Below are 20901 nucleotides of genomic sequence, written 5' to 3'. Positions count from 1 at the left end.
TTAGAGGACATATGGCATAAGATTGTCTTCAATGACATTTTGTGCGAAAGAAAGAAGACTTGGATGCCACAAAATATCAAATGGTTCAGTAAATGGGCTATTTACCTGAACATGTGTTTTCTAAATGGTAAAGAGATAAAGACTTTTGTTATTGATAAGTTCCACAAGCATATTTAGGATAAAGAGATAGGGAGAAAGAAAAAGTATTATATTGAATAGTTTAATCTCACTTATAATCATTATAAAAAAGCCTACATAGAGGCCCATATATCAACCAAAATTCTTAGTGCCCAATGAAGAATTAACTCTTGCCAACTCTTTTGTGAAATTCGATGTTGGAATTGGGAAGAAAGAGTGTGTACTTTTTGCACTTCTGGAAAAGTGGAAATAAAAAACATTTTATTTTAGAATGTGAAGCTAGTGAAGAATTAACTCTTGCCAAGAAAGAGTGTGTACTTTTTGCACTTCCGGAAAAGTGGAAATAAAAAACATTTTATTTTAGAATGTGAAGCCTTTAAAGACAGTAAAAACATATAAACGAATATAGTAACAACCAATTCTTGGAATAATTGGGAAAAAAGAGTGTACTTTTTACACTTTCAAAAAAAATATTTTCAAATGTGAAACCTTTAAATACAGTACTATTTTTAACATCATAGAAATTAAAAGTAATTTCTTTCTTCAAATTATTTTTATCAAATTATTTCTTGTTCAAATTTTTATCATGGCACGATGCCAGTACACGTCACCAAGGTACACGTTGTCGTCGGGTCGAACGACTTGGTCGAAGTCCAAAGCCGCGCCAAAGTTTCATTTGTTATTGTGGCCGGTGTAAGTCCGCAGTGCTCCGCACATTGAGCCTAGCCTGCCGCCGCGAGGTCGCCCGCCCTACGCGCCTAACTGGCTCCGTCAAAAGAGCACGTTTATTCTTGCAGATACAATAAACGGCACCTCACATCTATGCCCGCATCTAGATCATAAGTTGAATTGATGTTCTGCTCACATTTAATTGATAAATTGCATGTTAATGATAAGATTGCCACGGTGATGTTCTGAAATTCTAAAGATGGATAACATCCCTCGGGGAGCAAATGGGAGCAGAGAGTACCGATTCTGTCGCTTTTGAAAACTTTTTGTGAACATTCTTCTACAGTTTTGAAGGCTCTCCAGTTGACAATCCGCAACGCTTTTGAGCTCACAGTATTGAAGAGAGATGGATTTTGCGAAGGCAAGACAGAGTTATGAGACCGTGTTTTCATTATTGCGAGAGCTGAAGGATGAACAATCCGTCCCACAGCTGTTTAGGGCTGCTCGACACGTGTTCTCTTTAAACACTTTTGTAAGTCGTCAGGGCGGCACAGATTCTGGCTCCATATGGAAGGAGTAAGCCTGGTTTTGTTAAAGCCTCCCCTTCTCCACGTCTTCTGGTTTTGAATTTAACCTATCAAATTAATTGGCTTTACCCTTGTTTTGATATCTACATGTATGTTCTGAACGTCGGTTTTGGTGTAATTACATTGATTTCGACTATTGATCCAAATAGCGAAACAGAGAAGGTTTGTCTAATAGCCATATTAGTGATAATAATAATAATAATGATTTTATTACTGTAACAGGTGTGAAACAATGGATTTGTATTAAAAGTACCCATCTTTAACCAAAATAAAAAAGGGCTGAACTGAATACCTGCGGGCACAATCTGTTGATTATAACCCGTAAAGTCACACAAAACAGAAATAAGATGAAAGAAAAATGTGCATCGTTACAGCTCCATTGAAGAGTCCATATAGCTCATTGCTCTTTTGGAAAAACAGTTATTTTATTTTAGTGTCCATAAGGTAAGAAGGTACATCCCTCAAACTAGTGGCTGCTGTATCAGTTCTGTTATGCTTCTTCTTCCAATCATAACCGTGTTCTACTTTTTATTAATATGCGTAGAAAAGTGTTGTGAAATTCTTTTTGGACTCCCAAGTCTTGCCGAGTCACCATTGAAAAGAGTAATTCCTAGAGACTCTTCTGTCATACTCTCCACTTGCCAGACTTCCCTGAAACTCGCTAGACTCCTCTGAAACTCTCTCTACTCTTCTAAAACTTGCCATAGCATATTTTGAGTAATTTATTCTCTTTGCTGAATCTGAAAAGACTCTGCCGAGTCTTCCCGAGTCACAGGCCAGCCCCAGCTTAAAAGAGTTGGAGTCTAACAACATTGATATAAAGTACAAAATTGCTGTAGAGTGATCAAATTTTACTGTTTCTCCGATAAAACACAATGAAATGTGTGAATGATCAATTTAGACTAAGTCCCCTAAAAGAAACACGGATAAAATAGAAATATAATACACGTTCACTAGACAGTATTTTCATCTTCCTTGATTTACACTAAAGGGTGCCTCTCCCCACGTCATCTACAATACTTTGCAGATCTCTCATTACTCTATGGTCTAGGTCCTCCAAGTCATATTATTGATAATGGAAAGTGCCACCCCGTGAGGCACTTGCCTTCAGTCTATTTTGTCCAATTTGTTGTTTATTTATTCAATCTCACATGACATGTAGCTTTCCAAAGAGTGCATATGCCTCTTTAAAAATTCAGACCCCTCCTTCATGAGTTACTCCATTCTCTCTAGTCTAATTCCCAGACACTGCAAGGCCATGTGGGACTCTCTTTGAATTTGTTTTGCAATCGTGGAACTTGTGTTTTTGCCTACACAGACTAGGATTCTAGATGGGAGTGCCATTACTTGGGTGCAGAAGAACACTCTCTTACCATTCTCTAGTTGAGAACCACAAAGGGAGAGCATCTTGATAGATGAACTTGTTGACGATGCATGCAAGGACTATGTAAAGTTCCCCATTGTCTTCTTGGGCCTTCTCAAATCCCTTACATTGGTACTGTTTTTGCCATTATAGGTTTGGTTTTTTTGTAGAGACTTCTTGGGCCTTCTCAAATCCCTTACATTGGTACTGTTTTTGCCATTATAGGTTTGGTTTTTTTGTAGAGACTTCTTCCTCCAAGAAAAATACGGACAAATTTCCATCACCTTCATTAATACTTCTAGCCACTTTCTAGGCTTCGTTATCCCCTCACTTCTAGGAGTATCTATAGGAGATTTTTCTTCAATGATCCACATTATAGGATGAACTTGTCGATGATGTATGTTTGCATGATATGATATATTCTTGGTCCCAAGTGCTTGAGCATCTTCACATAGACCATGCTAGGGTTTCATATATCAAATCTCAAGTCTTTGCCATAAACCACAGTTTCTCTCAAACCCTAACCATCAAATCCTTATGCACTAACCACCTAAGTTTTCCTTCAAAGTTCATACCCTAGGATTCTTTTAGGTCTCCACCATCCTCTTCTTGCTTCCATTAAAAGTGTCTCCAAGGGGGTGATCTCCATGGCTTTTCTTTAGCCCAACTCCGATACATTGTTAATTTTTCATAGGGCTATATTGTTCTTTGCTTTAATAATTGCATTCTCCCATTAACACATTAAGTTCACCCCATAGCATCATAACATTATACAAATTTACATCATTATTCATCAGCGTATGCAAATATGTAGAAATAACAAAAACATCATCATCAACGCGGCGGAACAGAAAGGAACACAGAAAGAAAATCATGCATACATAGAGACACCAGGATTGGTTGGAGACCAGGGCAAAACCCACTATGGGGAAAACCCTTGCAAATCTTCTTCTAATAGATTGTCATCAAATGATTTAGCAAAAGAGAGTACAATGATCCATATCTTCACAACAACTAGAATATCCATGAAATGCATCTAAACATCAAAACTCTGATTCTGATAATTGTAATGTACTGTCACTACCTGTAGCCTACTGTTGAACACTGCTGTCACTGAGCGAAATCTTTGGAGTACTGCAGTTTCATCTTTGAGTCTCGAACGCATGGAATAGGGGAGCAGAGCGAGCATTTATAGCAGTGCTGGATGCTCTCTAGTGGACTTTGTGCGTGCGTCTGGGAACAAATATGCTCTGTTCTGCCTCAGACCCCCAAACGCTCCCTTAAGGCTATTGTGCATGCGTCCAAGACAACTTGGACGCTCTCAGGATGATACTGTGCGAGCGTCCAGGGACCGACACTTCTAGGTCTACCTTTGAGACCTTGGACGCTCTCAGGATGATACTGTGCGAGCGTCCAGGGATCGACACTTCTAGGTCTACCTTTGAGACCTTGGACACTCCCATAACACATTGTGCCAACGTCCAAGGCTCCTTGAACGCTGTCAGGACCACTATGTGCTAGCGTCCAGGGACTAAAATGGCCAGTTCTGTGCCAGCATCCGAAAACCAGAAGCCCTAGATTCATGCGAGCTTCGACCTTGTAGCTTCGGACCCTTGTGCGAGACTCCTCCGTCAGACCTGTAAGAGCCAAGACAAAATAGAAGAGGAGAAGAGAGCTTGACCAATTGTGTCCAAATAAGCTTGAGGTCTTTTATATTTATAGGCTTCCATGAGGGTCCACTTGATGTTGAGGTCGACCTGTCCATTGGTACATGTGCATGGGGCCGAGTACATAAATTCGAAAACCAACTTCTGCTTGTCCAAATAAGGTGATCTTTAGGTCAATTTTGGTCCTCTCGAAAAGAGGAATTCAATGCACTCATCATCTATGTCATCTGAGCTGTCCAAGGTGTAATTTTACTGCAGTTGCTTAATTTTAACAAATGCTTGGTACTTGTTAGGCTGTTTGCACTGCCTTTTGTTCGTCCTAGGATTTCTAATAAACTCCTCTGCATCTCTCAATGCCTAACGAACCTCTCTGCTGGCTCGACCACTAGTCATTAGAGATTCAGCTAGGTCCTCTTCATCCTGCCTCTGTTGCTCCATCTGCTGAGAACTCCTCGGATTTCCTGCACCCAAGGAAATACTGGTACTAGTCACAGTACTCGATCCTTGTGACTGTCCTCCTGCTTGTCCCATTGGCTACCCCTACTGCTGGACCAAAGGAGCTTCTGCTGACTAATTCTGATCACTTGCAGGCATCTCACGAGATCTCCTGAAAGTTCGGTCCTCCATGAACTTCACATCTCGCCTTAATACAATCTTCCTATTGCTAGGAATGTTGATTCTGTATGCCTTTGAGGTTTCGCTATACCCAACGAAGAACCCCTTCTCTGCAGTCTGATCCTGTTGGTACGTTTATCATCTGGCACGTGGCAATAAGCAATGCTGCGAAAAATTCGGAAGTGGCTAACTTCTGGCTTCTTCCTTGTTAAGACTCCTTCTGGCATTTTCTTCCCCAATGCTCTATGAGGAGTCTTGTTCTGAATATATACTATTGTGTTATATGTATCTACCCATAGAAATTTGTGTAGATCTTGGTCATATGACATAGGCTTTGCAGCAATGGTTTTGTTTTTCTGCTTCGCTACACCATTCTGCTGTGGATTATATGGAGTTGTCCATTCTCTCTTGATGCCTTCCTTCGCATAGAAATCTGTGAAGTCTTTATCAATATATTCTCCACCATTATTTGAATGAAGCACCTTGATCTTCTTCCTTGTCGCATTCTCCACAAGAGCTTTAAACTCTCTGAAACGATTGAAGACCTCATCTTTGGTCTTCAAGAAGTAGATCCAGGTTTTCTTGGAATGGTCATCAATAAAGGTGACGAAATATTCGACATTGCTGAGAGCTCTAGTGGACATCGGGCCGCAAATATCTGAATGTATGAGTCCTAACACGCCATCAATTCTGCTGTCACTTCTTGGAAATGCTGCCTTAGCATACTTTCCAAGTACACATCCTATGCACACACATCGTGTTCCGTGCCCTGATACGGTTTCTCTGAGTATCCTGAATACGTGATGGTGTAGATGTCCCATTCTCCTATGCCATAACTCATTAAGATCCTTCCCACTGCTACTGTCACTGCCTATTAGTGCCATTGGAGAATCAATCTGTAACTGGTAAAATCCGTTACTTCGAACTCCAATCTGTCTTACCTTTTTCCAGCATGGGTTTTTGACATACACTTTCTTCCCTACGAAGTGAATATCATACCCCTTGTCCTGTAACTAAGATACTGAAATCAGGTGCATACCCAATCTTGGCACATGCAGTACATCTGTAGTGTTGGTGCTTTCTCCTGACTCCGTCTGAAAATCTATGGTACCTCTCCCTATTGGAGTACATTTCGTTCTGTTTCCCATGCTAATTTGGAAGTCCATCTACTCTTCTTTGTAGTTAGAGAAATATTTTCTAACCCTTGTCATGTGAGCTGATGCTCCATTGTTTATAGACCAGACTCCCTGTGACGCTGATCCTAATAAGAAAGCAAATTCGTCCTCAATCTGGAAGACAAATCTGAAGTCTCCTGAATGTTACTTCTGTCCATGGTTATGCCGAAGAATTTATAGTGTGTTATTCCTCTTTTCCACCCCGACGCTGGCTTTGCTTCTAGCAAACTGCTACAAAAACCTCTGCGTCCAACTAGAGATCTGCCCAACGAAGGTACTGAGTTGCTCCCTCTACCTCTGGAATCACTCGATTTGGAAGGATCAAATTTTTTTGCCCCTCTCAGAAAAATCGGTCTTTCCTCAAGCAACTCGTCCTCCTAGCAAAATACTGCGCTGCCCTTGGGAATTTCGATCCGCCGCCCTTGCTGAGCAACGAAATTCCTTTCCTTCGTTTTCCTGAGCTCTCCGGCTGATCAACTGTGCTCTGATACCATGTGAAATTTTTATCTATTGCAGCGACTGGAAATTATTCTTCTAACTAAAAATTTAATTATGCAGTGTTGATTTCTATAGCGTCGGATGTGTTCTAGCCTCGAGATTTGGCAGAGAGGCTAAAACACATGCATTCTCCAATACCCTGAAATTGTTTGGGAAAATTCCACCTAGAGATGATTTAATTAAAATAATTAACTTTTTTAAATAGTTCCCTAAGTCTAACTTAAGAAATTTGGTTAATTAAAGGGTATTAATTAAATCTGGTGCGAATCTTCTCGAAGAAGACGAGCATCAATTCCCATTTATCTTAGCCATTGATTATGTTTTAATCTTAGCCGTTGGTGCTCCAACGAGAGATTATAAGGAGTTCGATGGACACTTGGAGAACACACTTGTGCAGTTCAATTTTGTTGGGAAGTCGATTTCCTGTGTAGCAGCTATGAGTTGCCGGAAGTGATTCAGTAAAGTTGAAGCAGTGAGACAGGGGCAGAGATAGTAGACCAGAGGAGATTTTCCAGTTTCAGGGAGTGCAAAACAAATAAGGCAGAGCATGGTTTAGAGAGGCAGCGCAGTGCCACGTAGTGCTTCAGAGGGAGTCCGAAATCCTGCTGAAGAGAAGTCAAGATCTAGTGCTGGAAGCCAAGGTGTGAGACTGGAGGGCCAGAGGGTCAAGTTTCCAGCCAGCATAAGATTAGAGGAAGAGGTGAAGCAGTCCCTAGAGGCCGTGACGCAGATTTGCGTAGGTTGATGCAGAGGCTGCGTAGAGGCAGCATGGGGCTAGCCATCCAGAGCCTGGATCAGATTTGGATTGCTAGTGACAGTGTGAGATTTTTCTCACTACCTCTTTACTAGTTTATTCTCTCTATCAGATTTCCAATTTGGGCATCTAATTATTTGTACTCAGATTACTACTGCATAATAATAAAACCCTAAGCTGCTGCACCGGTTTTCCCACATTGGGTTTTTCCGGGGACGTTTGTCCAAAAGCAACAGTGTAGTTGTGTGTGTTTATTTTTCATGAGTGCAGTATTTAGTTTCTGCAGTGTTTTATTTTGTGTAGGTTGTAGTGCATGTATTTCGATATCTTCCGTAGAAAACTACAAGTAATTTGTTCAAGTAATTCAACAAGTAGGAGAAATATCATCAGTTTGTTGCAATAGGAATTAGGTCACCGATTTTTCACATGGTATTAGAGCACAGATTGTAAGCCGGAGAGCTTAGAGCAGAAAGGAAGGAGGTTCGAATTTCTGCATTCGCAGCAGTTCGAGCCCCCAAAGGCAGCACAGTCCTCGGGCCAAGGAGGTCGAGTTTTGAGGAAAGATTGATTTCTCTGAGTGAGTAGACAGAGAAATTTGATTTTCTAGATCAAAAATTTTTAGAGGCAGAAGTGAGCAACATATTTTTCCTTGCAAAGCATATTTTCAACTGGGACGCAATTATTTTGCAGCAGTCGCTGGAAAAATAGCATCAGAAGGAGAGAAGAGCACACACTGAGGGAATTCCTTTCTTAGAGGACTTCTAGCCAAGAAGTTCAAATTTTTCTAGCAAAGCAACAGTAGTTGTGTGCGAGATTTCTCACTCCAGAAGGGAGTGTGAATAGCTGGGCAACAACTGCGCAGAGGAGAAGAGGAAGCAATTCGACTTTTTCAGGAGAGATGGCATCAACTGGGTTGAGAGATCAAGATCGGTTGGACGGAGCCTCCAACTATGTGATCTGGAAGGCTAGGATTTCCTGCCTTCTAGATGAGCATGATCTCAAAACTTATGTCGATAGTGTGGTAGTTGTACCCGTCGATGCAGATCTGCTCAAGAAGTACAAGAAGGAGATGGCGAGAGCTAAGAGGTTTATTCTTGATGGGGTTCGAGATCATGTGGTATCTCACATAGCTAGCAAAGATACTGCCCGACAGATGTGGGAGGCATTAGCTACGCTGTACGAAGGATCTTCTGAGCAGCGGAAGATGTACCTTGAGGAGAAGCTGAGATGCACGAGGATGCAGAAAGGGGAGTGTGTAGACCCCTTCCTTACTAGACTTTAGGATGTTTGGGATTAGTTGGCTTCGGTAGGATCAACGCCCCAACCTAAAGAGTTTGTATGATTAACGCTGAACAATGTTTATGAAGATTGACAAGTTTTTGTCCAGAGTATCCTAGGCAGAGAAAAACTGCCAGATTGGGAACGTGTGTGGGCTGATTTGTAGCAGGAGGAAATGAGGCGTGATCTGGTGAAATCTACCATCGGTGGATGCAGTAGCAGTGGGACGAAGCAAGTGAAGGAAGAGGAGGACGTGGCCCTTGCATCAAAGGGGCAACAGGAGCAGCGCAGAAGAAAGAAGGACATTTCGAAGATCAAGTGCTTCAGGTGTGGTGAGTTGGGCCACTACAACACTCAGTGTCCTCTCAGAAAGGACAAAGAGGAGAAGCGGGATCAACGGGCTGCATCTGCTGAGATCGACAGGCTGTCCTCCATATTGGAGGAAGAGTTTGCCATGATCGTCGAGATGCCTCCAGGGTGAGGTGGGCTGATCTGGAGTTGTAGCCCCAGAGAGCTATAGGATGGGCAGGATTCTCGAGGAGGTCCACCTCATGAATCAGTACCTTGCTACAGGAGCCCAAGACATGCAGTAGCAGAATGGATCAGTGGCAATTGGTGCAGTCAGGTGCCAGAGTGACAGATACAATAGCTAGTAGCAGGGTAGACACTGAGCAACGCAGAGCAGAGTTGGCACAATGCAGAGTCAGCAACAGTGTAGAGGCTTCAATGGCAGCACAGAGGCTAGCAGCGGTCAGATCTCGGACGACGGATGCATCATACTGACCATAGTTGGTTTAGTATTTTGGTTTCTTTTCCGTTGCAGTTGTTGCAGTTGCAACAACAACAGATGGAGAAGGTTGCAGTGCAGATGCAGTGTTGGTAGCAGTTCACCAGGGCCAACAACAACATGAATGCAGCAATTGGAGTTCAGTAGTAGTTGGTGGGCAACAACAACCAGACATCAGCAGCGCAGCAAGAAATGGTGGAGAGACAGAGTGATGCTTTAGTGGGTTGCAGCACTAGAGCACATTCCTCACTAAGAGGGAGTGTTGATTTTTGTAGCATTGGATGTGCTCTAGCCTCGAGATTTTGAAGAGAGGCTAAGACACATGCATTCTCCAATATCCAGAAATCGTTTGGGAAAATTCCACCTAAATATGATTTAATCAAAATAATTAACTTTTTTTAAATGGTTCCTTAAGTCTAAACTTAGGAAATTTGGTTAATTAAAGGGTATTAATTAAATCTGGTGCGAATTGTTAATTTTGGGTAGCATCGGATGTGCTCTAGCCATGAAATTTGGTGGAGAGACTAAGGCACATGCGATTTCCAAGACCCATAAATCGTTTGGAGAAATTCCACCCGGATGAAGAGTTATTAAAATAATTAATATTTTTAATGAGTTCCTAAGTCTAAAATTAGGAAAATAAAAATATTAATGTGTATTAATAAGAATATGGGTGAGAAAGTTCTAAGTGATGAGGATCAAGCCAGTTCTAATCTTAGCCGTTGATTAGGGACTTAATCTCGGTCGTTGATTTGTCAATAGGAAAAGTATAAGAGGAGGCTTAAGGGTCAGTTGGAGATACACCAAGTGATCAAAGAAGTCGATTTTTGGGGGCAAGGTTTGCTGAGGAAATCGAGTTAGTAATCAGAGTTGTAGTGAGGGGCAGTTTAACAAGGGATTTTCATCCGAGGCTGAAGAATACATAATAGAGAGGCAGTGCAGTGTTGGGAGAGACAACACAGGCCCTAGAAGTGCTGCCGTATAGATGACGCAGAGGGCTGACGCAGTGAGACGCAGAAGCCGTAGAGGCTGACGCTAGGCCTCAAAGGTAGCGCTGGGAGATTCTGTGGGGTAGACTGGGAGCATATCAGCAGATTCTAAGCCGGGAGAGCGTGACGCAACTCTTGGAGGAGTGACGCAGTTCCAGAGAAGTGCTTGGAGCAACTTTCGCTGTCCAACATTGGGAACAACCGGAGTCACTGTGGCATTTGATCATTCGTTTGCTGATTTACCAGAATATTTGTCTTCGGATAGAGGTACTACTGGCGAGGCTATTCTTTATTGGGTGAGCCATTTCTGGCACCCTAGTTGTATTCACGAAATTTGCTTAATAATACAAACCCACTATATGCTACACCTGTTTTCCCGAATTAAATCTTTTCGGGGACGATTGTCCAAAAATAACGGTGTCCCTTGTGTTATTGTCTCTGTTTATTTTAGTGCATGATCTGTATATTTGTGAAGGCTGCAATAGTGTTTACTTAGATGTTTATGCAATTAAATACCTTGTTAATGTAAAGAACAAGTAGGAGACTGTAAACTAGTGATTGCAGTAGGGGTTTCTGATGTGTTAGATTCAAGAATTTTCACATGTTATTAGAGCGATTGCAGATCATAGGCGACTGACGACACCAGTCGAGAAAATTTGAGAATTTGCAACAGAGAAGCAGTTGTCCCAAGAGACAGTGCTGTTCTAGAGTTGAAGAGGCAAGAGGAGGAGTGACACAGTGTAGAGATAGTGACGCTGAGGCTCACGCGGTGCCTGCGTCAACACTCTGATCTAGGAGAAGGGCCAACGCAGAGGCAGAGGAGGGCAGATCAGGCTCACGCAGAGCCACGTCATCTTTCTGAGCCAGGAAGGATTGACGCAATTGGTTGGGAAGAGCAGATTCAACCCACAGAGTGATTGCGCAGAGCCTAAAGGGCTCAGATTCTTCGAGTTGCCAGGACTAAGGAGCCATGCAGATTTTGATTTGAGGAGCTGGTGGGATGTTGTTTCTTTCGGTATAGAACAGTGTTTAAGGAGATTCGAGACTGAACCAAGGTAGAGGGAATCACTACCTCGAAAGATTTCTAGCCAAGAAATCTAGATCCGGGTTGCAGCGACAAAGGAGGATTGGAGAGGAGTGATTCGACAGTTGGTCGGAGGATTTCCGAGAGGGAAATCAGGACTCAGAGGGAGTCTAGAGATGAGAAGCAAAGATGGTAGTGAACGGATTGAGGGATCAAGACAGATTGGACGGGGCTTCCAATTTTGTCGTCTGGAAGGCGAGGATCCTGGCAATCTTGGATAAACATTGCATCAAGGACTATGCTTTGAAAACAGTAGCTGTCCTAGTTGACCTTGATGCAAATGAGAAGTATGAGGAGGCCCAGGCGAAGGTGAAATGCATGATCCTAGACGGAGTCAAGGATCATGTAATACCACATATTGCTGAGAAGGCAACAACAAGGGAGATGTGGGAGACCCTGACCACCTTATACTAGGGCTGTTCGGTGCAATGGAAGATGTTAATGGAGAATCAACTGAGGTCATACCAGATGCAGAAAGGGAAGGAGATAGATCCCTTCCTTCTCAGGTTGTAAGGGATTCACGACCAACTTAATTCCGTGGTGTCTACACTAGATTCAAAGTTCATGGTCAGGATTGCCTTGAATGTTGTCTCCAAGGAGTACGAGATATTTGTCCAAAGCATTTTGGGCAGAGTGACTCTCCCTAGTTGGGAGGAGATGTGGGCAGCTCTTCGACAGGAAGAGCTCAAGAGATTGACCAATGCGAGGAGTAGCAGTAAGGGAGTTCGAATCAAGAAGTTGGAGGAGGATGCAGCTCTCACATCAGCGGGACAGCAGGGGGTACAGAAGAGGAAGAAGAAAGACATCTCCAAGGTCAAGTGCTTCAACTGTGGGGAGCTGGGACATTATGCCTCTTAGTGCCCCAGGAAGAAAGGCAAGGGAGAAGCTTTCGACTCAAAGGTTGCTCCAGCAAAGGCGGAGAAGGATGTCGAGACTGATGACGATTGTGCCATGAGTGCTCATGCGCCTCTAGAGAAGAGGTGGGGAGACATAGAGCTGTAGTCGAAAGGACTATAGAATAAGGGCGAGACCCTTGAGGTGCCCAAACTCTTGGATCACAAACGGCTACGGGAGCCCTTAACGATAGTAGCAAAATGACGGGTGTCGGTTGGTGCGAGGTGTGATGGAGCGACAGTGGCAGAGCTAGAGTGCCAAAGTCTTAGGCAGCGCAGTGGATGTTGTAGCAGTGCGAGAGGCACATAGTAGTTTGCAGCAGCGCAGTGGCAGTAGAGGGTCAGCTCAGATTAGCAGCAGAGGTAGCTTCAGGATCACGATGCATCCATACAGACCAGGATGTCAATTTTTGGGAGAAGTTTCAGTGGCTTACTTATCAACCACTGAGTTGCAGTGGCAGTGCTATGGGCAGCATGATGCAACTTTTTGACAAGGCGCTAGAGTACAGATGTAGCAGTGGCAGTGGCAGTGTCATGGGCAGCAGTACAGGTAGCAACATTGCAATGGATGTGGGGCAGCAGGCTAAGCATCAACACAGAGGACCGATGTAGAGGATCAATGTGATGCTTCTATGGTGAAGCATTGCTAGAGCACATTCCTTGCTAAAAGGGAGTGTTGATTTTGGGTAGCATCGGATGTGCTCTAGCTATGAAATTTGGTGGAGATGCTAAGGACCATGAGATCTGCAAGATCCATAAATCGTTTGGAGAAATTCTACCTGGATGAAGACTTATTAAAATAATTAATATTCTTAATGAGCTCCTAAGTCTAAACTTAGGAAAATAAAAATATTAATGTGTATTAATAAGAATATGGGTGAGAAAGTTCTAAGTGACGAGGATCAAGCCAGTTCTAATTTTAGCTGTTGATTAGGGACTTAATCTGGTCATTGATTCGTCAACAGGAAAAGTATAAGAGGAGGCTTGAGGGTCAGTTGGAGATACACCAAGTGATCAAAGAATTTGATTGTTTGGGGCGAGGTTTGCTGAGGAAATCAAGTTAGTGATCATAGTTGTAGTGAGGGGCAGTTCAGCAAGGGATTTCATTTGAGGCTGAAGAATACATAGCAGAGAGGCAGCCTAGTGCCGGGAGAGAGAGCGCAAGCCCTAGACAGAGTGAGACGCAAAAGCCGCAGAGGCTGACGCTGGGCCTTAGAGGCAGCACTGGGGAGATTCTGTGGGGTAGACTGGGAGCAGATCAGCAGATTCTGAGCTGGGAGAGGGTGACGCAGCTCTTGGAGGAGTGACGCAGTTCTAGAGCAGTGCTTGGAGCAGCTTTCACTGTCTAGCATAAGGAACAACCAGAGTCACTGTGGGGTTTGATCATCCGTTTGCTGATTTGCCGGAATATCTGTCTCTGGATAGAGGTACTACTGTCGAGGATATTCTCTGTTGGGTGAGCCATTTCTGGCACCCTAGTTGTATTCACGAAATCTTCTTAATAATACAAACCCTCTATATGCTGCACTGGTTTTCCCGAATTGGGTTTTTCCGGGGACGATTGTCCAAAAATAACAGTGTCCCTTGTGTTATTGTCTTTATTTATTTCAGTGCATGATCTGTATATTTGTGAAGGTCGCAATAGTGTTTACTTTGATGTTTATGCAATTAAATAACTTGTTAATGTAAAGAACAAGTAGGAGATTGTAAACCAATAATTGCAGTAGGGGTTTCTAATGTGTTAGATTCAAGAAGAAGACGAGGATCAACTCTTAGTTAATCTTAGCCATTGACTATGTTTTAATCTTGGCCGTTGGTGCTCCAATGAGAGATTATAAGGAGTTCGATGGGCACTTGGAGAACACACTTATGGAGTTCGATTTTGCTGGGAAGTCGATTTCTTGTGTAGCAGCTGTGAGTTGCTGGAAGTGATTCAATAAAGTTGAAGTAGTGAGAGAGTGTAGGGATAGTAGACTGGAGGAGATTTTCCAGTTTCGGGGAGTTCAAAGCAAAGAAGGCAGAGAGAGGTTCAAAGAGGCAGTGCAATGCTTCAGAGGGAGTCCGAAATTCTGCTGAGGAGCAGTTGAGATCTAGTGCCAGAAGCTGGGGTGTGAGACTGGAGGGCTAGAGGGTCAATTTTCCAGCCAGAAGAAGATCAGAGGAGGAGGTGGCGCAGTCCTTAGAGGCTGTGATGCAGATCTGTGTAGGTTGACATAGAGGCAGCATGGGGCTAGCCATCTAGAGCCTAGATCAGATTTGGATCGCCAGTGACAGTGAGATTTTTCTCACTACCTCTTTGCCAGATTATTCTCTGTATCAGATTGCCAGTTGGGGCATCTAATGATTTGTACTCGGATTTTATTGAACAATAATAAAACCCTCAGCTGTTGCACCGATTTCCCCACATTGGGTTTTTCCGAAGACTTTTGTCCAAAAACAACAATGTAATTATGTGTGTTTATTTCTCTCCAATGCAGTGTTTAGTTTCCGCGGTATTTTATTTTGTGTAGGCTGCAGTGTATGTATTTCGATATTTTCCGTAGAAAACTGCAAGTAATTTAACAAATCGGAGAAATATCATTAGTTTGCTGCTGTAGGAATCAGGTCACCGATTTTTCACATGGAGTTTATTTGCTACGACAAACAACGAATAAAATCACAACTGCAATTTTCACCATAAAATACTGCGGAAAATAAAACACTCGAAACTGAGAAATTCTAGCGCACAAGAATTTTGACACAGTGATTTTGGACAATTGTTCCTGGAAAAACCCAACTTGGAAAAACCGGTGTAACAGGTGAGGGTTTTATTATTATTCTTCAGTAGCAATTATGAGTACAATAATTTAGATGCCCAATTGGCAATCTAATCTGAAGAAAATATTGGCAAAATTATCGTGAGAATTTCCTCTCACCCCACAACTATTTTCCGCCCTTCGAAATTGCCTCCCTAGCCACTGCGTTATGCGCCCTACGTCACCCTCTACGTAGAGCTTACGCTAGCCCTTTGAGAATTTCGGCCTTACTTCCTTTGCCTTTCCAAGGACTGGAAACCTTTCTCCTGGAATGTTGCTGACCTCCTCTTCCACCTGCTACTCACCCTCTGGCTCTATCTTCTCTGTTGAGCTGCTGCTATTGAGAAAATTGACCTGCATGGGCAACTGAGTATCTACAGTAGTGTATTCTCCATCACCACATCGACCTCCTCTTATAATCCACTGTTGGAGCACCAATGACCAAGATTAAAACATAATCGATGGCTAGAATATTTTTTGGATCGATCCATGTGAGTTTCTAGATGATTTTTACTTTATCTCAATTTATACTGATTAATTAACGATATTCCCTAAGTTTAGACTTAGGAAATATTTAAAAAACGGTTAATAATCTAATTGAGATATTTCTAGGCAGAATTTCCAGAAACAGTTTCTGGGTTTTGGAGATCTCATATATTCTAGCATCTCCACAAAATTTCGTGGCTAGAACACATCCGATGCTACAAAAACTAACAACTTGTTCATTCCATAGGAGATTATACATTCGATCCCTCCTTTGGGATTGGATGGTGAGAGGTACTGAGCTGGTACTCGATGGAGCAGGCTAGGCAGTTAGATACATCCATGGCCACATTTCAACAGAGGCCATGGATTACCAGAGGGACTCTAGGGCCAGACTGTTGTTGGCATCTAGGTTGGATTTCCCATCACATCATAGAGTCGGTAGGTGATGGTAGTAGCCGTGTGATGGATTCGACGTTTGGGCGAGCACACATTTTCAAATCTCCATTAGAACCTCAGACAACACTAGTGACAAGATGGTTTGATAAGGGAGCAGACAAATTTCATGAGTTGTTTTGGCATATTGACTGTGCGTGGAATAATACGGTGATTAGCCTACTCTAGTAGGAGTTGGTAGGAGGATGTGGCATCGACAGGTCACTAGTCAGGGAATTACATGGAGACGGTGCTCTCTCATTGGTATATTGGGCACTGAAGCTACTGAGGAAAGGCACAGCAGTGTCATTCCTGTTGGCATGCGAGGAGTCGGGCCACTTAGGTCTTTCAGGGCAGATGGAGAGATGTAGCCCACATCATGGAGGGCTTACTAGCAGAGTGGTGGATGCGTTGGCACATGCGGGATGGCATATGATATAGGGTGGTACGACAGTAGGCAGTGGTACCCAGGGGTGCACAGAGATATGCCGCAGAGTCCAGTGTTATGTAGAGGGATGCGACCTGATGCATACAGACCCAATTTTAGACCCTAGCATCCAGTGTTGTATAGAGGTATGCAGTGATGAGCAGTGGCCTGCAGAGGAGCATGGAGATGTGTGGTTGTTTGATGTAGCATGTTGGTTTGCATTGAGCGACTCACATCGCATCGAGTACACGTGGGGAGTGCCAGGTACAGTGACACAGGTAGGATACGAGATGGTACAAGATGGTACAACAGTAGCACGGGGTATCCAGTGGTGTACAGGGATAGGCCACAAGGTACAATGCCAAGTCGAGGAGTACAGGAATACTCGGTGGGATGCAGGGGCATATGGTGCCGCACAACGAGGTCATGGAGTGTTTCCTCCAAGGAGACTTATGGATGGAGACATCAGGCATTCCTTTAGGTGTAGTTCACCCAGGATCGACGGGGACGCAAATGAGCGATAAGCGGTGGTATCCATGGGGACTCACACGTTTGTCCCTCTTATGCATCACTTACAGGCTCAAACAATTTGGTTGTTGTCTTTTGACACTCTGGGTGCGAGCAGAGGGGGACAGGGAGCTCACTCGAGATATTGGGATGACAATCAATGCACTAGAGGAGAGTCTTCTCAGTGGTGGCATTGGGTCGGTGCACAAGTTGATAGAGACAGGTTGGTGGATGAGGTGATCATCTGCAAGGGTGGCATATTGTTCATCAGTGAGCCTATGCCTGGGGAGCTAGTCACGAGGGAGACATGTGTCACTCTTTCCACAGGGCATGTCAGGACCATGCATGAGCAGAGGATACTGTGTACGGCTGAGGCAACTTTCCAGTATGTGTTCGGCCTCCAGACATTGTATTGGCACATTATCGAGATCGAGAGGGTGGATGGCAGATTCAGTGGTGATGGTTGGTAGGAGCAGGACGGGTCTGCATGCACTGAGTCGATTGCGAGTATCAGATACCCATGTATTGGCTGCCTTCTGTTAGTTTTTGTAGCATCGGATGTGTTCTAGCCATGAATTTTTTGGAGAAGTTAGAATACATGAGATCTCCAAAACCCATAAATCGTTTCTAGAAATTCCACCTAGAAATGACTTAATTAGATTATTAGTTGTTTTTAAAATATTTCCTAAGTCTAAACTTAGGGAATATGACTAATTAATCAGAATTAATTATGGCGTGAATCTTCTAGAAACTCACACGGATTGACTTCAAGTTAATCCTATTCATCGATTAAGATCTAATCTTGGCCATTGAAGTCTCAACAGAGGATTATAAGAAGTCGATGGGGCTTGGAGAATATGCTTAGAGAGTTCGATTTTGTTGGGAAATCGATTTCTAGAGTAGCAGTTCTGTGTTTCTAGGAGTGATTCAGTGAGGTCGAAGCAGTGAGAGAGAGGCAAAGATAGTGAGGCCGAAGGAAGCTTTTTCAGTTTCGGCGAGTACATTGCAGAGAGGCAATGATTGCCATAAAGAGGCAGTGCAAAGCCCTCTTGGGGAGATTTCCGTTTTGCTGGGGAGAAGGAGAAATTCTGAGCCAGAAGCTGGGCAGAGGGTCCGAAGGCAAAGAGTACCAGTGTCCTAGACATCACCTGATGAGACAATGAGAGGATACACCGTTCCGAGCTCGTGGGACGCAGTAGTTGCGTAGGCTGACGCAGTGACTGCGTAGAGGGAGCAAGGAGCAACTCAATTCGAGTTGAGGTTAATGTCGGATCGCCTGTGTAGTGAGGAATTCTTCCTCACTAGTTATTTTTGCCAATTTTCCTATATTTATATTGCTAGTTTAAGCATCCATAGATTGTACTCAGATTTTCAAAACTGCATAATATTGAAACCCTTAGTTGTTGCACTGGTTTTCTCGAGTTGGGTTTTTTTGGGGACATAGTCCAAAAATAACAATGTATTTTGTGTGTGTGAATCTATTTCTTCCAGCGTTTTTATTTTCTTCTGCAATATTTTATTTGTGAAGGTTGCAGTGTATTTGTTTCGATATTTGCCGTAGCACACAATAAATAATTTGTTCAATTAAATTAACAAATAGAAAAAATAACATCAATTGCTACAATAGGATTTAGGGTTAGCCAATTTTTCACATGGTATCCGAGCGCAAATTGTAAGTTGGAGAGCTCAGTAGGGAAGAAAGAGGGAGTTTCGCTGTTCATTGAGGGGCAGCAGTTCGAAACCCCAAAGGTAGCATAGTCACCTTGGCTAAAGAGGTCGAATTCTTGAGGAGAAATCAATTCTTTTGAGAGGGACAGAAAAATTCGATCTCTCCAGATCAAGGGTTTGCAGAGGCAGAGGGAGACGCCAGTATTTTCATAGAGCAGATCTCTAGTTGGATGCAGTAGTTTTGTAGCAGGGTGCTAGAGCAGAGCTAGCGTTGGGTGCAAGCAGAGCACACATAGCAAGGGGAAAATTTCTCTCAAGGGATCTCGAGCTTTAGAGATCTAATTTTTTTAGTTGCAAATTGGCAGTGGTTATGAGTAGTTCTCACTCCAGAAGGGAGTGCGAGTAGAAGATCCAGCAACACAACAGCGGGAAAGAGGGAGATTTTTGAGTTTATTTTCTCCAGTTTTGAGTCTCATGGATTTTGCAGCTTTGTAGGGATGACTGTACGAGATTTCCAGATGAGGTTGTGCGAGTTATAGCCAGAATGCAGATATGGGCAACAGATCGACTTCCAGTTTCCGGAGGCAGATGCCAGAGGAAGTGCGAGTTGTCTAGTGCGAGTTGCAAAGAAAAGAAGAGTCCCAACTAGGGACTAGGCTCAAAAGGAGATATTGAGGCACTAGATCCAGGAGGAGTATGAGACTCCAGTGTGTTAGATGGGCAGGATTCTTGAGGAGGTCCACCTCTTGAATCAATACCCATCTACAAGGCCCACGGTATTTTGTAGCAGGAAGGATCAATGGAAATAGATGAGTTCAGATGCCAGACTGGCAGATGAAGAGTCTAGTTGCAGTCAGATGTTGGGGAGTGCAATGCGGAGTTGGGAGCAGTGCAGAGTGAGTAGCAACGCAAATGCCTTAGTGACAGTGCAGATACTAGAAGCAATAAGAGACTCGGGTGAAAAATGTATCATACTGATCACAGTTGATTTAGTATTTAGGATGCTTTCTAGTTGTAGATGTTGTAGTTGCATTAATAACAGATGGAGAGGGAGTTGCAGTGCAGATGCAGTGTTGGCAGCAGTTTTCAGGTCAGCAGCAACACAAATGCAACACATATCAAAGTTGCGCAGTAGATGGTGGGCAACAACAACTAGACATCAACAGTGTGACAGGAGATGATGTAGAGACAGGGTGTTGCTACAGGGGGCAACAACACTAGAACACATTCCTCGCTAAGAGGGAGTGTTAGTTTTTGTAGCATCAGATGTGTTCTAGCCATGGAATTTTGTGGAGAGGCTGGAATACATGAGATCTCCAAAACCCAGAAATCGTTTATGGAAATTCCACCTAGAAGTGACTTAATTATATTATTAATCGTTTTTAAAATATTTCCTAAGTCTAAACTTAGGGAATATGACTAATTAATTAGAATTATTTAAATTTTTGACCGGAGAATCCACAGTAATGGAGTTTTTACACCAACGTTTCGAATCCCAAATGGGATCCATCTTTCTCTTTACCCTGATGATGGATCCCATTTGGGATTCGAAACGTTGGTGTAAAAACTCCATTACTGTGGATTCTCCGGTCAAAAATTTAAAAAACTCAAACCACAGATCTCTGAAATCCAATAATTAGAATTAATTAAGTTATGGTGTGAATCTTCTACAAACTCACACAGATCGACTTCAAGTTAATCCTATCCATTGATTAAGATCTAATCTTGGCCGTTGAAGTCTCAACCGAGGATTATAAGAAGAAGTCAATGGGGCTTGGAGAATACACTTGGAGACTTCAATTTTGCTGGGAAATCAATTTCCAGAGTAGCAGTTGTGTGTTGTCGGAAGTGATTCAGTGAGGTCGAAGCAGTGAGAGAGAGGCAGAGATAGTGAGGTTGGAGGAAGCTTTTCCAGTTCCGACGAGTACATTGCAGAGCCCTCTTGGGGAGATTTCCGTTTTGCTGGGGAGAAGGAGAAATTCTAAGCCAAAAGTTGGGCAGAGGGTCCGAAGTATCAATGTCCCAAATAGCAACTGACGAGATAGTGAGAGGAGACTGAGTTTCGAGCTTGTGGGACGCAGTAGCTGCG

At 43.2% G+C, this 20901-nt stretch overlaps 1 protein-coding gene across 4 annotated transcripts in view; it reads left to right on the top strand.

The window, feature by feature from the left end:
- Positions 1-806: 806 nt before the first annotated feature.
- Positions 807-20901, top strand: part of LOC149246465 (uncharacterized) — a 250623-nt gene continuing 230528 nt past the window's right edge. For 3 of the 4 annotated variants that reach the window (XM_089457927.1, XM_089457926.1, XM_089457924.1), the window contains exon 1: positions 807-1383. In XM_089457927.1, the coding sequence (XP_089314053.1) occupies positions 1214-1383 (170 nt within the window). In that variant the 5' untranslated portion in view covers positions 807-1213. The remainder of the gene's footprint in view (positions 1384-20901) is intronic. The other variant, XM_089457925.1, reaches the window with a different exon arrangement.

Source organism: Pinus tabuliformis, chromosome 7, assembly GCF_031772625.1.
Source record: "Pinus tabuliformis cultivar Carrire ecotype Pingquan chromosome 7, CPIR1, whole genome shotgun sequence".
Lineage (NCBI taxonomy): Eukaryota > Viridiplantae > Streptophyta > Pinopsida > Pinales > Pinaceae > Pinus > Pinus tabuliformis.
Note: the sequence above shows the minus strand (reverse complement) of the source record. Positions and strands in the feature narration are given on the sequence as shown.